Source organism: Quercus lobata, chromosome 4 (assembly GCF_001633185.2).
Source record: "Quercus lobata isolate SW786 chromosome 4, ValleyOak3.0 Primary Assembly, whole genome shotgun sequence".
In the NCBI taxonomy this organism is placed as follows: domain Eukaryota; kingdom Viridiplantae; phylum Streptophyta; class Magnoliopsida; order Fagales; family Fagaceae; genus Quercus; species Quercus lobata.
The window spans coordinates 46,659,882-46,674,071 of record NC_044907.1 but is presented as its reverse complement, the minus strand read 5'-3'; the positions used below and the strand labels follow the sequence as shown (position 1 = coordinate 46,674,071).

The following is a 14,190-nucleotide window of genomic DNA, read 5'->3' as shown; positions in this document are numbered from 1 at the left end:
ATTTCAAATTATGTAAGTTTGTTTATAAATAAATTCATATGATATTAAATCATTATTTGTAGTTTATATATTAGTATATAATTAGTCAATTTGTAGTAAAATAATAAAAATTTATTAATTTATGAAGGGATAAAATAGTTTTACTATATAATGAAAAAATAAATTAATCAAGTAGTTTCGAGAACATGCTCAAACTTGTTTGACCAAAAAACAAAGTAAGTAGAACGAGCTGAAATTTGACTTGTGTTTTAAATAAAACTAAATTGCAAACTGGATTAAAAACGCCGTGTCGTACAATATTTATTTCACTGAAATTTGAAAATTTCTAAATATTTTGAAGTACACACAGTTCATACACTCTCTCTCGTCGCGGAGTGTGAATGTACAGTACAGTGTGTACCGTTCCAATGGCGGGAACACTTCAAACCCTAATTCTTACTCCTCCAACCACCAAAACGCCGTCGCTTCGTCACCGGAGCCGGCATTTCCCTTCGAATCGCGCTCTGTTCCACATCCCCTCCATCACTTTCAATCGCAACCGCTCATTTCGCAGACCCATCACAGCCTTGGACCGCTCCGATCAGGTTCGGCCTCCTCCAATTCCATCGCTCTCAATTACTTACTTTTCTTATCTGTTTGGTTACCGAGAAAATGTAGGAAAAAAATAAAATCGAATTTACAATTTCCATTCACTTCTGAAAATTAGTCAAGCAAATTGGTTTTGGAAGCATCTTTTGCATGTTGCCTAATTTTTGTTTGTTTTGGAAGTTAAGACTGAAATGTCACAAATTGGTTATGTGATTTTGTACTGTTGTTTAAAGGAATTTTGATTCAATTGTGCATCAGAGAGATGGTAATGGGGATAAAGTTGATCGGGTTTCGGGTTCAGCAAGTGGGTTAAGTTGGGCAAAACCGCTGTTGAATTTCGCTTCGAAAAACTTTCTTCCATTAGGTAATGTGATGTGATGTACAAAATTCTTGTATGTGTTTGAGGCTATCTAATCTAATGTGTTAGTACCATGTCATTTTTATTGATTAGAAATTTGTTGGTTTGTGTAATGTTTCGTGCAGCTCTTGTCGGTGGAGTACTATTAGGACTTGCAAATCCGGGTCTTGGTTGTCTTGCAGATAGATATTATCTATCAAAATTTAGCACATTTGGGATATTTCTTATCTCAGGTTTGAGTTTAGCATTATTAATTTTAATGTTTATATTGATGGCCATCTCACTATAAACGTGTTTAGTTTTATATCTTTATTTACTTTTGGGTGGTTTGATAGGGTTGACGTTGCGCAGTGGAGACATTGGTGCAGCCGCTGAAGCATGGCCTGTCGGAGTTTTTGGGCTAGTATGACCTTGAATTTCTTATCTGCCATCATGCATTTTGAGGTTCATCTTTTTTTATTTTTATATTTTTAAAAAAGATTATTATCCTCTCGTTTTTAAAGATTTTTATTTTATTTTAAATAAGCTTTAGAAGTAGGTACTAACTTCTGCTAAGAATTTGTTGAAATATGCGAGAGGGGAAATCCCAAATATATGCAAAGCAAGTCTTAGATTGAATAAGATCCAACTGGTCACTGAAAAATAAAAGTAGAAGGATTAGGGGTAAGAGAAATATCTGTGCTCTATGTATATCATTATCTTAAATGATCCTTAAATGAGCAATGAAAGGTCACTATTTTATCCAGTTGAGGAATTCTTGATTGAGAAAAAATAATTCCCTCCAGATAGAGACTCCTTCCTATATGAGTAGTGAAGAACTATAGAGAGCTGTGGTTGGTTGTTGACCAACGGAAAGCATGGGAGAAAGAAAGATGCACAAACGAAAAAGGACAGCAAAGAGGGATCCGTTTTATCCCTCTTCCTTGAATACATAGGAATCCAAGCCCTTTTCCTTCCCGTATTTTTTTTACACAAGATATCTTTTGCTATACGAAGAGCTTTTTTGAAGTAGGGGCTTTTGTCTTGCTTTTGGGAGATATCTTACTGCCCACCACATTTGATAATTCTTTCAACGTTTTATTTTTAATTTTCATTCGGTAAAGAGCATAGGTTACAAACAAGCATCTCTGCATATTGTAGATTCCTACATTCTATGCTTTGAGTGCTCTATCTATCAAAATAGCTACTAACCCTCAATATATAATTAATTCCTGTCATTATAAGGTACTTAGTGTTTGATGCCTAACTGTAAATAACTTGCAACCACTTAGACTGGTCAATAGATGCTTGCTGGTGGTGGAAGCAAGCTGCCTAAAATAGAGCCTGGTCTGCTTCTTCTTTTCCTAATTGTTAAGTTCTCACACCCCATCTCCCATCTCAGTCACATGGGGTTGGAGTTGCCATTTGACCCAAGGGCCATTGGCAAGGATCCCAGCTTCTTTTCCTCTTTAAGTGATGGGCATTATAGTATATAATTTATTGCATATTGCAACTGCTCTTTGGTAGCATAATTATTGAACACTAGCAGTTTATGAATATGATTTTTATTGGTGCTGTATCTAGACAAGCATATTTGTTATTAACTTGTTGCTCCTTTTCTCATCGTAGGTCTCCATTCTAATGATTACTCCTTACTTTTCAAGGGCAATATTGCAAATGCAGTTGCACCCTCAAGAATTTGTTACAGGTTACAATTAAATTCATTTTTCTAATAGCATTGGTACAAAGTACATAAATAACATACATAGTACACAAAATATAAAAATATACATATGTGCACACGTAGGAAGTATATGTGTATACAAAATTATATATACGAGGGATCTATTGACACCAGTGTAAAACCATTATTCATGCATCTCTTAATAATTTTTTCTAGTTTTGAAAACCAATTTTGGATTTATATGGTCTTTAAATATCCACACATATGTCAAATTGATCTGTTGTTAATTGCTACTCTGATAGCTTCACATTTCTTTATTTAATAACTTAATTTGTCAATTTATATATGGATAGGATAACTCTTGATCTTGTTTGCTTTATTTGGCAAGCATGAATGTGTGAATCTAATGGTGGCATTTTTTTTTTTTTTTGATAAGTAAAAGTTTATTGATATCAAAAAAGGGGGAACACCCTAGTACACAGGGAGTGTACAAGAAGTCAAACAATCAAGAACAAAAATTACAAGCATCTAAGAAATTAAGAAAAGATAAAAATGATTGGTTCCATAAAGCAGACAACCAATCCATTAAAGTTCTAAAGAAAAATAGCTTCAAGTCTGATGTGGATCTCTCCTTATCTTCAAAGCACTGACTATTTCTCTCCCGCCAAAGACACCACAATAAGCAATGGGGAACCATCAACCATATGTACCCATTTCGATGACGGCCAAATCTGCCTTGCCAACATGCTAGAAGCCCCACTACAGATTGCGGCATAACCCAACTCACTCCAAACAAACCAAACACCAAAGCCCACATATCCATTGCAACCGGACAATGAAGAAAAAGATGATCAACCGATTCACCATTACACTTGCACATGTAGCACCAATCCAATATCCAAACCTTTCTTTTCGTAAATTGTCAATTGTTAAGCATTTCCCTAAAGTAGCAGTCCAAACAAAGAAAGCTACTCGAGAAGGAATCTTCTGTTTCCAAATGCTTTTCCAAGAAAAGCAATAGTCATTAGAGCCCAAGAGATTGTAATAATCCTTAACCATGAAGCCCTTCTTTCTATCAGATTTCCAGCACATCTTATCCTTACCAAACCCTTTCACCAAAGCACCATATATGGTATCCATGAAACCGGTTAGTGCCTCTAGTTCCCAAGCATGCACACCCCTAAAGAAACTTACATCCCAAAATAGGATTCCATTATCAAACTTCATAATCTCAGCCACACTAACCTCTTGATCTTGGCAAAATCTAAACAATTCAAGATAGCTGGTTGCAAGAGACGTTTCACCACACCAAGGGTCTTGTCAAAATTTCATCCTAGACCCTCCCCAATATCGTATAAAATGTGGCGAGAAAAAGAAGGCCAGCCCCGACTAATATTTTTCCACAAGCCAACACCATATGGACCATTAATAGGCCTAGTACACCAGCTACCCCGTCCACAACCATATTTCACCGCTATCACTTGCCTCCAAAGGGCAGCCCTCTCCATCCCAAATCTCCATAGCCACTTCCCAAGCAAAGCTTCAATAAAAAGTCTTACCTTCCTTATCCCCAAACCACCCGAAGCAATGGGAGTGTAGACAGTAGCCCATTTAACAAAAGGGAATTTTGGTTCATCACCAATGCCACCCCACAAGAAATTCCTTTGAAGTTTCTCAATTCGGTGAGCCACAGAAGCAGGAATAGGAAATAAAGATAGAAAATAAGTGGGTAAATTAGATAGAGTGCTTTTAATTAAAGTGACTGTACCTCCCGTGGATTAGTACAAACGTTTCCATCCTGCTAATCTTCGTTCTATCTTCTCTAGAATTGGATTCCATATTGTCTTATCCTTGAATTTAGCTCCCAAAGGAAGGCCTAAATATTTTATTGGAAGAGTACCTTGTTTACAGCCAAGGAATTCAACAATATGTCAAAATTATGCACCATACCAACAGGAACTAACTCTGACTTGCCCAAGTTTATCTTTAGACTAGAAACCGCCACAAACCAAATGAGAATTATATGGAGAAACAAAACCTAATCCAGATCAGCATCACAAAAAATTAAAGTGTCATCCGCAAAAAGAAGATGAGACACCGCCAGAGATCTTCCCTCTAAATGACCCACACCAAAGCCTGACATGTGACTATCATGGACAGCTTTATCCAACATTCTCCCAAGGGCTTCCATAACCAAGACAAACAGCAAAGGGGACAATGGGTCACCTTGTCGCAACCCCTTGGAGCTCTCAAAAAACCCACAAGGAGAGTCATTTATCAGAATAGAGAAGCGAACTGTAGATATGCAAAAGAAAATCCACCGCCTCCATTTAGCAGAGAACCCACTCTATTCTATTAACTGCATAAGAAATCCCCAGTGGACGTGATCAAAAGCCTTCTTAACTTCTAATTTGCAAAGTATCCCTGACAAACCAGTTTTCACTCTACTGTCAAGGCATTTATTAGCAATAAGCATAGGGTCAAGAATTTTCCTGTTCCTCACAAAAGCATTATGTGTAGATGAAATTATATCTTCCATGACTGTGCAAAGTCTGGTAGCTAAGACCTTAGCAATGATTTTATAAACCCCCCCAACAAGACTAATGGGGAGAAAATCCTTGACTTCAATTGCTGAAATTTTTTTAGGGATGAGAGTGATGAATGTTGCATTCAAACTTTTCTCAAAGTGGCCTTTGGCAAAAAAAAAATGATGAAATACAGCTATAAGATCAGTTTTGAGAATACCCCAACATGCTTGGAAGAAAGCCATTGGAAACCCATCCGGTCCAGGCGATTTATCCCCATTAAAATTCTGTTGACATAAAAAATTTCTGCCTTCTCAAAGAGTCTATCTAGCCAATCTGCATTATCACTGGTTATCTTTGGAAATACCAAGACTTCTGGAAATGGTGGAACAACTTGCTGCTCAGGGTATAAATTCATAAAGAATTGAGTAATACAATCAACAATCCTACCTTGATCGGAAGACAAGATTCCATCAACCATAAGGCTCTCAATACCGTTATTTCTTCTATTGGAATTACCCATTCAAAATTTGGTATTTGCATCCTCCTCCCTCAAGTGTAGCAACCTAGACTTCTGCCTCCAACTAATGGTGGCATTTTGAAATATGCATATCACTTAAGCTATGTAGATGCAAAAGATTAGCTAGTTTTACAATAGTGTCACTGGATTCATCCTCTCTTTTCTATCTCTCTCTACATACACACAAATGGACACACATATGCATAAATACATACATGCGTACTGTCTTTTTTTTTTTTGCTGAGTCATATGTATAGTCATAAAGAGAGAGAGAGAGAGAGCATGCAGTCCTCTTCTTAATGCTAGTTTGTATATGTCCATGGACATGGGCACCTTTATATGAATGTACATGTGTTTGTTAATGCGTGTCTCTAAGAAGGCGTTCTTCTAACATTCGACGCACCTTACAGTGTTAAATAGATTTATTTATTTTTCTTTGAACTTGATGCTGTTAATTCTGGCTACTTGATTTCAAAAATAGTCGTGTTGTTTCTAACTTACTGTGGGGTTCACAAAGTTGTGAAGCAGTCATTTGTTATTGTCTCTACCTTATTTGCAAACTATTCTATACTTTGTCATGTTCTACAGGATTGGCTATGTTTAGCTGTGTGCCAACTACATTATCAAGTGGAGTGGCACTTACTCATGTATGCTAATTTTTCATTTTTCTCTCCTTCCCAGTGTTATTTCTAAATATTTTGGTTTGAAGTTTTACAGTGTTGCATTCCTCAAATGCAGCTTGCTGGAGGGAATTCTGCTCTTTCCCTTGCGATGACAGTAATATCTAATATGTTAGGCATTTTGATTGTAAGTTACAGGGAGTTATATATCCAGCATTACTTTTAATTTTGTCATTAAATTTACATAATGTTTTAATGTTTTTTGGAGAATTTGCTACAGTTGTTTCATCATTATGCATATAACACATCTTAGCAGTTGTGCAGAACATCAGTATTTTTGAAGTACAATTTAGTGCTATTAATATGCAGAGTTTATTGCAGTGCTTTAGCTCTGTTGTATTATATGTAAATTAATGTTGTAATCATGTGCTCTGACTTAGGCAGCCAGATCTTATCTGTAGGAAGAAAAAAAGGAGTTGGGACTTGTCTCCGTTTGTTTAGGTGTAAAATGTTTTCCTAATGAAAATATTTTTAGTGGAAAATGATTTTGAGGAAAAGGATCTGTTACTTGTTTTTGTTATACTTTTCTTGCCTCTATCTTATCAGAAAAATGAGTAGTGCAATCTGTTTATACATGAAAGAAGTTATTTCTGCTTTCTTCTCTTTCTTTGCCTGTCTGTTCTTTTCCAGTTTCCTTTGGGTATCTCAATGCAATTGTACTACCTGTAAGTCTCTGAATTTCCATTAATCTTTATTTTTTACTTTATTTGGGCTTTTTGTCTTCCAGTGTACCAGGATTGTGCCCCATTCCCCCTCTCTCTATATATAGAATTTCTGTTTTTTTTTTTTTCTTCTTGTTTTATTTTTTTGGCTGGATTAATATGTTAAAAAAAGATCCAGGAAGAGCTCCTTAGACTTATATGTCCTGACTGAGGGTGTTGGTATGTTCCTCTCTCCATAGGGGAAGTGTTTTTTGCTGTATTGTTTTTCTTCATTTATACTTTTCATGCGGAATATTCCAGTAAAAATAAGTCTTTGCTAATTGGTGATTTCATTGTTTGATTAAGAAAGATACAAATTACTTTGGTAGATAATTAGTTGATAATTATATTCCTGCAATTAAGTGTTAGTATAACAATCACTATATTGCTGGAACCTTAACTGATGAGATATCTTTATTTTCTTTCTTGATGTCTATATTCATATGGTTTGAAGTTGTATATGGCTTAAAAGCTGCTAAATTTTAGTCATCAGTTTCTTGTCTGTATACAATGCAATTGCCTTGGTATGTCTTGCTAACATCAGATTTTAATTTTTGTGTCCTCACTACGTGTACGCTAATGGTTTTTTAGATCCCATTTTCCATATCAAAATTCATTGCTGATGGAGTTGGTGTATCTGTTCCAACTGAGCAACTGTTTAGGAGCCTTGTTCTCACACTATTAGTCCCCCTAATCTTGGGAAAGGTAATTTAATATCCTCACAGATTGTTAAATAAGGAAATTCTTGTAGCATTGTCCTTTTATCTTATATTGTTTCTTCAATATGAACACAATTAAGTGAATACAATTTCTTTCTTAAGAAAGTTATTTATTCTTGGGATGGATCGCATGACAGTTTGTTATGGAACTTCCCTTTTTGGAGAATATATTCTGTTCGCCAACAGCATCCTCTTTTCTTTCATACCATATTGTTGAACACATGTATAGAAGCTTGGACTTTTGCCTTTATATACTAATTATATTATAGAACTGCCTAGAGTTGAACGTGGAGTAGTTCTTGGACTGTCATCATCCTACATATCTAAGCTCGGAGTATTGTTCATTTTAAAGACATATGTTGCTCTTATCGATACTTATGGTCCGTTTGGATGGAGGGGGGAAGGAGGGGGAGTCGAGGGGAGTAGAGTAGAATTGGCTAAAAATAAGCTAGTTTTAGGCTAAATCTGCTCTACTCTACTCTACTCCCCCTCCTTCCCCCTCAATCCAAACGGACCATTAGGTTTGTCCCAACCACTTGGGTTTAGCTAGACATGACTGTTTCTTGTTAACTGACTCATTGAAACATGAATGCAGCTACAAAGCATCTGTGACTGTGACTGAGTTGACATACAATATGATGCATCTGGCATGCTCCAACTTTAATTCAAATGTTTTTTTTTTTTAATAAGGGGTTGGTATGAATTAGAAGAGTTGTAAAATTATTTTTAGATTTTCAGGCTGAAAAATCACTTATAATATTGGTTATAAGAATCATTAAAAAGCTTTTAGTTTTCTTATTGAAGCCATTTGGTTGTACTGTTATGTCTTTTATTGTCTGTACCCTTTGGATTTGTTACACTGGCGTATTGTGTGATGTCTATATATGTTAAATAGCTGTCTTTAAGTAGATACACATACACCCCCATGTCACTTGAGGTTTTGAGTGTCTTGAAATAGCTGTTTGACAAACATGTTCTGTTTTATGTCCCATCTTGATGATGCCTTGATTTGTTAGGGTTGAAGGTGGACAGGACTTATAATGTATTTGAAAACTGAAACTACCATGGGAAGTGATGACTTAGGCTTTTCAAGAGTCGCAATTTTAGAATATATGTTTAAATCTTTCTAGCTTTGAATATAGATGTGGGGTGCGCATCACATTTGTTGGATTGAAGCCATATAAATTGATTTATATCATGAAAGCAGCAAAGTAGGTGCATCAGGAAAGTTTAGTGCTATTGTCTCCTATATGCGGTCACTATCTTGTAGTTTCTTTATGGATTTTAGACAATTCTTTATTTATAAATTCCTCAGCGTTTAATTGAGGGATGTGAATGAGACTGTCCTATTGTTATGTGTTTTAGAATGTGGCAGGTTCTGGTTTCTCTTCCTAATTCACCTAATGATCCATGTCTTATGTGAATTTGGATAACTCATGGTTGTCTGGTCTTAACTGAGATGGGATGCTTGTTTTATATCTGATAAAGGTCTGTTTATTTTTCAGTGTTCTTTTGCTGTCTAGCTTCTGGTTTTACTTTTCTTTTTCCTCTCTAGAAGGTCGACAGGAAAATCTAGGCATGCAACTGCAGTAGTTTCAATCTCCTTTTTTCCCTTGTGTATTTGTAAATTGCGAGCGAGCTTCATTGCTTTGGGTCTTATTGTTAGTTGGTGTAAACTGGTGTGATAATACTCTCTTAGTTCTTGGGTTCTTGCGTGTGAATTTGTTTCATCTGGGAAGTTTATCACATTATTGTATTTTAACTTCCTTGTTGTGTTAATATTGTTTCCCATAGTAATTCATTCTTCTTGTCAACAGGTCCTTCGAGAATCCTTTAAAGGTAAGTGTTTATCATTTTCATTCTGATTCAGAAGTTTGTTGGCCCTTTTTGTGGTAGATGAAATTGAGCTTGTGGAGCCTCTCTTGTACTTATTGTTAAAATAGCTGTTCAGAGAGAGCCGGAAAAAAAAGAAAGTAGTTTCTATGAGGTCTATTTGGCAGCTGAAGAAAGGTAGAGGAGAATGGAGCAAGGAAAGTGGGTGAAGGGTGGGTGGTGCTTTTTTACAGTTTGGAATGAGGGAAAAGGGAAAGGATGGATAAAGGGGGAGGTGGGAGGGCCATGGAGTGGAAAATTGAGAAGGGATGACATATAATTTTACATATTTATCTCATTGGTCACTCGTTAAGTAATTCTTTCCTTCGATCCACTTATATATTTTTTCTACAAAATTCACCTATGGAAATACAATATTCGTTCCTTCCTCAGACTTCTCTGTTTCGTTTTAATATACCAAGTTATTATAAGACACTGACATTCTTGAGTACCTTTCTAATTAGTGTTCATTAAATGAGCATTGCAGGCTTGGGAGACTTTGTTGATCAGAACCGTAAACTTTTTTCAAAGCTCAGTGCACTCTTCCTCAGTCTAGTAAGTACCATACCTTGTTTAGTGTTTTTGTTATGGTTTTTTTTTTTTTTGGCTTCTGTTTTAAGTCATGAATACTTTAGATGGTGCTTCCACAATAACAATTTTGTAGTTTTCATTTAAGTTGTTGGGTTGACAGTGTGGGGCTTTCATTCTTTTGGATATTCAGCCATTTAATGCTAAGGTTTCTAGGTTTCTGCCTTGGCATATATCTTATGGTTCTAACGAAATCTATGACTAATTCATTTTTTGTGGTGTAAGCTTGATTGTACTCCCTTTCTGATCATGCAAATATCTCTACATGCCAAATGTAATTCAGAAGCTTGATTTTATAGTTCGCTTTTATTAAGTTTATGTCCTCCAATTAATTTTTGGTATTTAGTAATTTTTATGGCTCTCTTTTTTGTTTTTTGGGAGATTTTCTTGTATACTTCCTGTGTTGTTTCTCCTAATATGTGCGTGCGTAAATATTACCTATATAAAAAAAAAATAATGGTGTGATTGTACCTAGGATCTTTTACATATTTAATTTACAAAACATAATGTGCCTTTTCTTTTTGTAAAATATTTTCAATACCTATTTCAATTCACTTAGAATCTGATATAATGCATGGCTACATTGTTTTTGCCTAAAATGTTTGAATACATTGTAGTTATGATTCATAAGTAATCACTTACAAGAAATATCCATGTTATTTTACTGTTTCATAAAGTAAATAATAATTTCATGTAATTCATAATTATCATGACTGTCGGAAAATTGGTTAGTATTAGAATTGTTTTGATACTTTGGTGTGCAATACCTGTGCATAATTATATTTTCAAAATATTTTGGGAAATTCTTTTAGTTTTCAGAAATAGTTCTTAAAGAGGCAAATCTGGATTTTATTTGCTGTTGGCATGGGACATGCATGTGCCTTTTGGGTTTAGAAGTGATTATGGGTTAAATATTAATGGTTTATTCAGGTACCATGGATACAAGTGAGCAGGTCGAGGTCACTGCTGTTAAGGGTTAAGCCTGCAGTTTTTCTTGTAGCTATTGGAATGGGGGCGTATGTTCTTCACTTATGTTCCTTTTTGAGTATCATATGTTACTTTGTTATAATATTCACAAATTGTTAAATTAGTATCTTCCTTTCCAGCAGGTTGTTTGTTGTCAACTTGCCATGAAAATTTAATAACCTAACATGCGTTCTGTTTGAGGACCAAATGGTTGCCTCTGTAGTGGACTTTTTAAGATTTTGTAATTTTTAGGACCATAGGTGAAGGCTGCTGTCAACGTTGACTAGTTTCTAGGGCGTAAGATATTATGTCTATCCATAATTCCATGCACTACTTTCAGCTAGATTTGGCCCATATAGGCTTCAATCTAGATCATTGTGGTTTCTTTTTAAATAATGATCATAAAATAGGCTATTTGGAAACTGTGACACAGTGAAATTTCATTTTATTTTGATGATTTTCTTACTGAGCTTCCAATGTTGCTATTAGGAATTTCTTTGATTTCAGCTAGCATTTGACATAGAAACCAAAAGTTGTGCCTATAGTTATATAAATGATCAGTTGTGCATTTGTGTTGTATCTTCTAATTTGGTCTGGGTTCATATCTGTTTCTTAGATTTGGCTTCAGCCCAGAATGAATAATAGCTGTGCTAACATAGGTCAGAGTAGAATAATGCTTGTTTGGAAACAACTTATTTAACTTTTTGCTGAATGTATGCTAAAAATATACTTGTACCTTGAAAAAAATTTGAAAAAGTGAGAAAAGGTGGGAAAAAGTAAGGTTTTAAAAAGCCGTCAATAAAAACTAAAAGTTAAAAGCTCAGCTTATAAGCTGATGCCAAACTCACCTAATGTCAAATCACTAGCTGTTTGGCTCCCATTTTTGAGGAACTAACTTTTTGGCATAATTGCATCAAGTAACAAATGGATTATTTTCTTTTACTGCAGACTTCTGCATATCATCTTGTTGGCATTTAATGCTCTTGCTGTAAAGAGCTTCTCAGCTGTCTCTGGTGGTGACAAATCAATATTTTCTAAGAGAGAAAATGCCAGTGCTCTTGTACTTGTTGCAAGCCAGGTGATTATTGATTTGAGCTAAGAATTTTTTTTTTTTAACAAATACAAGTATAATGCAACCATACCTAGGCTTTCTCTTTTACAAAACATAACTTTATCTGAGCGCTTTGATCTGTGAATGCGGGGGAAAAAGGGGGACATAAAATTTTTTCAGTAGCTGCTTTTGTTTTGAAAATATTACTGAGGCTTGACAGGTTGCCATGGTGATGTAGAAAACTCTGCCTGTGATGGTGGCAGTTGTGGAGCAGCTTGGTGGTGCATTTGGAGAATCTGGTTTGCTGGTTCTTCCTTGTGTTGCAGCACATATAAATCAGGTTAGTCACGTCTCATCCTTATTTTGTGTTTTTCTTTATTTTTTCATCATTATTATTACTGACATATAATTTTCTGCTGTAGATTATTATGGATTCTTTTCTTGTTAACTTCTGGCTTCCGAAAGATCTCTCATCCAGCAATGCCAAGGTGAACTGAGTAATGTAATAGCATGATTGACACAGGTCCATTTTCTTAGCTGATCCCAAAGTGCTCGTGCTGTTGTGTAGTGCAAGTAGATGGCATTTTGTTTATTCTTCAAAAGGGATAGAAATAAGTCAGTTAGTGGGATTTTGGCCATCTATTCTTATTTGTGTTCGCTTAGTGGCATTTCGGCTGTGATTCTTGAATATTGTTTTGAAGCTTGCGTTTTGTATGTTTTTATTATTATTTAAATGCGTAAAATGAGTGTAATTCAATGGAAAATTCATCCCTACATTTAACCACAAATCTTTACAGGTTCGCAATGGCTATTCTTTTCCTTATTATGTTTTTTTAAGTCACTAGGGGTTGAGAACACGTTTCTGAAGCTTCAAACTTGACTTCTGGTTACATCAAAATGGGCTGGTTTTAATTTCATTTTACTTCCACTTTCTTGTGCTAGCATTAGGCTTGATTGCTATTCAACTGTTTTCCTACTTGGTGCAGATTTGATTGAGATCCTGGAGAAAGTGTGCACCAAGGCTGGTGATCGGTGGCCAGAATGAACAGTGTTGGGACAAGATGTTTTTGGGTCACTTTCTGTTGGGGTATTACTCGCAACTGCACCATGCGCAATTAATTTTTGTGTGTATATGTAAGGAATTTCTTTAAAATGTGATGTGAATATTGAAATATTTAATTGAAATGATGTTGATGATAAGGCATATGATAAAAGTTTAACTCAGTAGAACTTCATTTAAATATGTTATGTATATTTAGATCTTGCTCAAACTTTTACATTGACTTTAAGATGAATCATTGGTAAAAAGAAAGCCAGAAGAAGAGAAGGAAAAATAAAGGTCAAAATTCATTTTTACACCCGTTTAAGTTTGGATCAATAGTCATTTTGGTTCATGAAGTTAAGTTTTGTTTTTTGTTCTCACCAATGAGCTCTAGCTCAACTAGTACCCCGCTTATAGGAGTTTGGTGGAGGGTGAGGTTATGGATATAAAACCCATCAGGTGCATAACTTACCAATAATGGAGATTGACAACACTGTCTTTAACACTAGGTGCTACACAATTTGTTTATGCAATTCTTGTCCATTATGCTTTGAATGCTCTAGCCTGTAGTATTGGTCATTCAAAATTTTGAACTATTGATGGACATCAATGATTTTGAATTTCATAAGATTTCCCTCGAAAGGTCTTGTGCTTTTTGCCATTGGACTATTCTACTGATAGAAGAAATCGCACGTGTTGATTCAAGCATGTTTTACGAAACCCATGAAATATGTGGCTGATTTGACTGGTCGTGGTAAATCCTAGCTCTGGGATTACACATTAATTACTAATAAGACAATACAAATATCATTAGTGTGTATTTTCTTTTTTTGATAATTGATTGTTATAACAATGGGGAGGAGTATTCGAATCTTAATTTGATTATAATATATGGACATTTTGAAGTTAGTGGTGAT

General features: G+C 35.3%; 1 protein-coding gene across 3 annotated transcripts; it reads left to right on the top strand.

Moving 5' to 3' along the window:
* Nucleotides 1–289: 289 nt before the first annotated feature.
* Nucleotides 290–13,474, top strand: LOC115986606 (probable sodium/metabolite cotransporter BASS4, chloroplastic). Of its 3 annotated transcripts, none has more exons than XM_031109799.1 (15): nucleotides 293–584; nucleotides 847–952; nucleotides 1,072–1,179; nucleotides 1,282–1,349; nucleotides 2,555–2,633; nucleotides 6,243–6,301; nucleotides 6,393–6,461; nucleotides 7,627–7,740; nucleotides 9,572–9,593; nucleotides 10,114–10,181; nucleotides 11,145–11,230; nucleotides 12,129–12,258; nucleotides 12,470–12,571; nucleotides 12,654–12,754; nucleotides 13,218–13,474. In XM_031109799.1, the coding sequence occupies exons 1-14, from the start codon at nucleotides 381–383 to the stop codon at nucleotides 12,726–12,728; spliced, it is 1,290 nt and encodes a 429-aa protein (XP_030965659.1). In that variant the 5' UTR covers nucleotides 293–380; the 3' UTR covers nucleotides 12,729–12,754; nucleotides 13,218–13,474. The 3 variants fall into 3 exon arrangements, with proteins under 3 accessions (XP_030965661.1, XP_030965659.1, XP_030965660.1); XM_031109800.1 differs by having other exon boundaries at nucleotides 294–584; nucleotides 12,654–12,719; XM_031109801.1 differs by lacking the exons at nucleotides 12,654–12,754; nucleotides 13,218–13,474 and having other exon boundaries at nucleotides 290–584; nucleotides 12,452–12,531.
* Nucleotides 13,475–14,190: the final 716 nt, after the last annotated feature.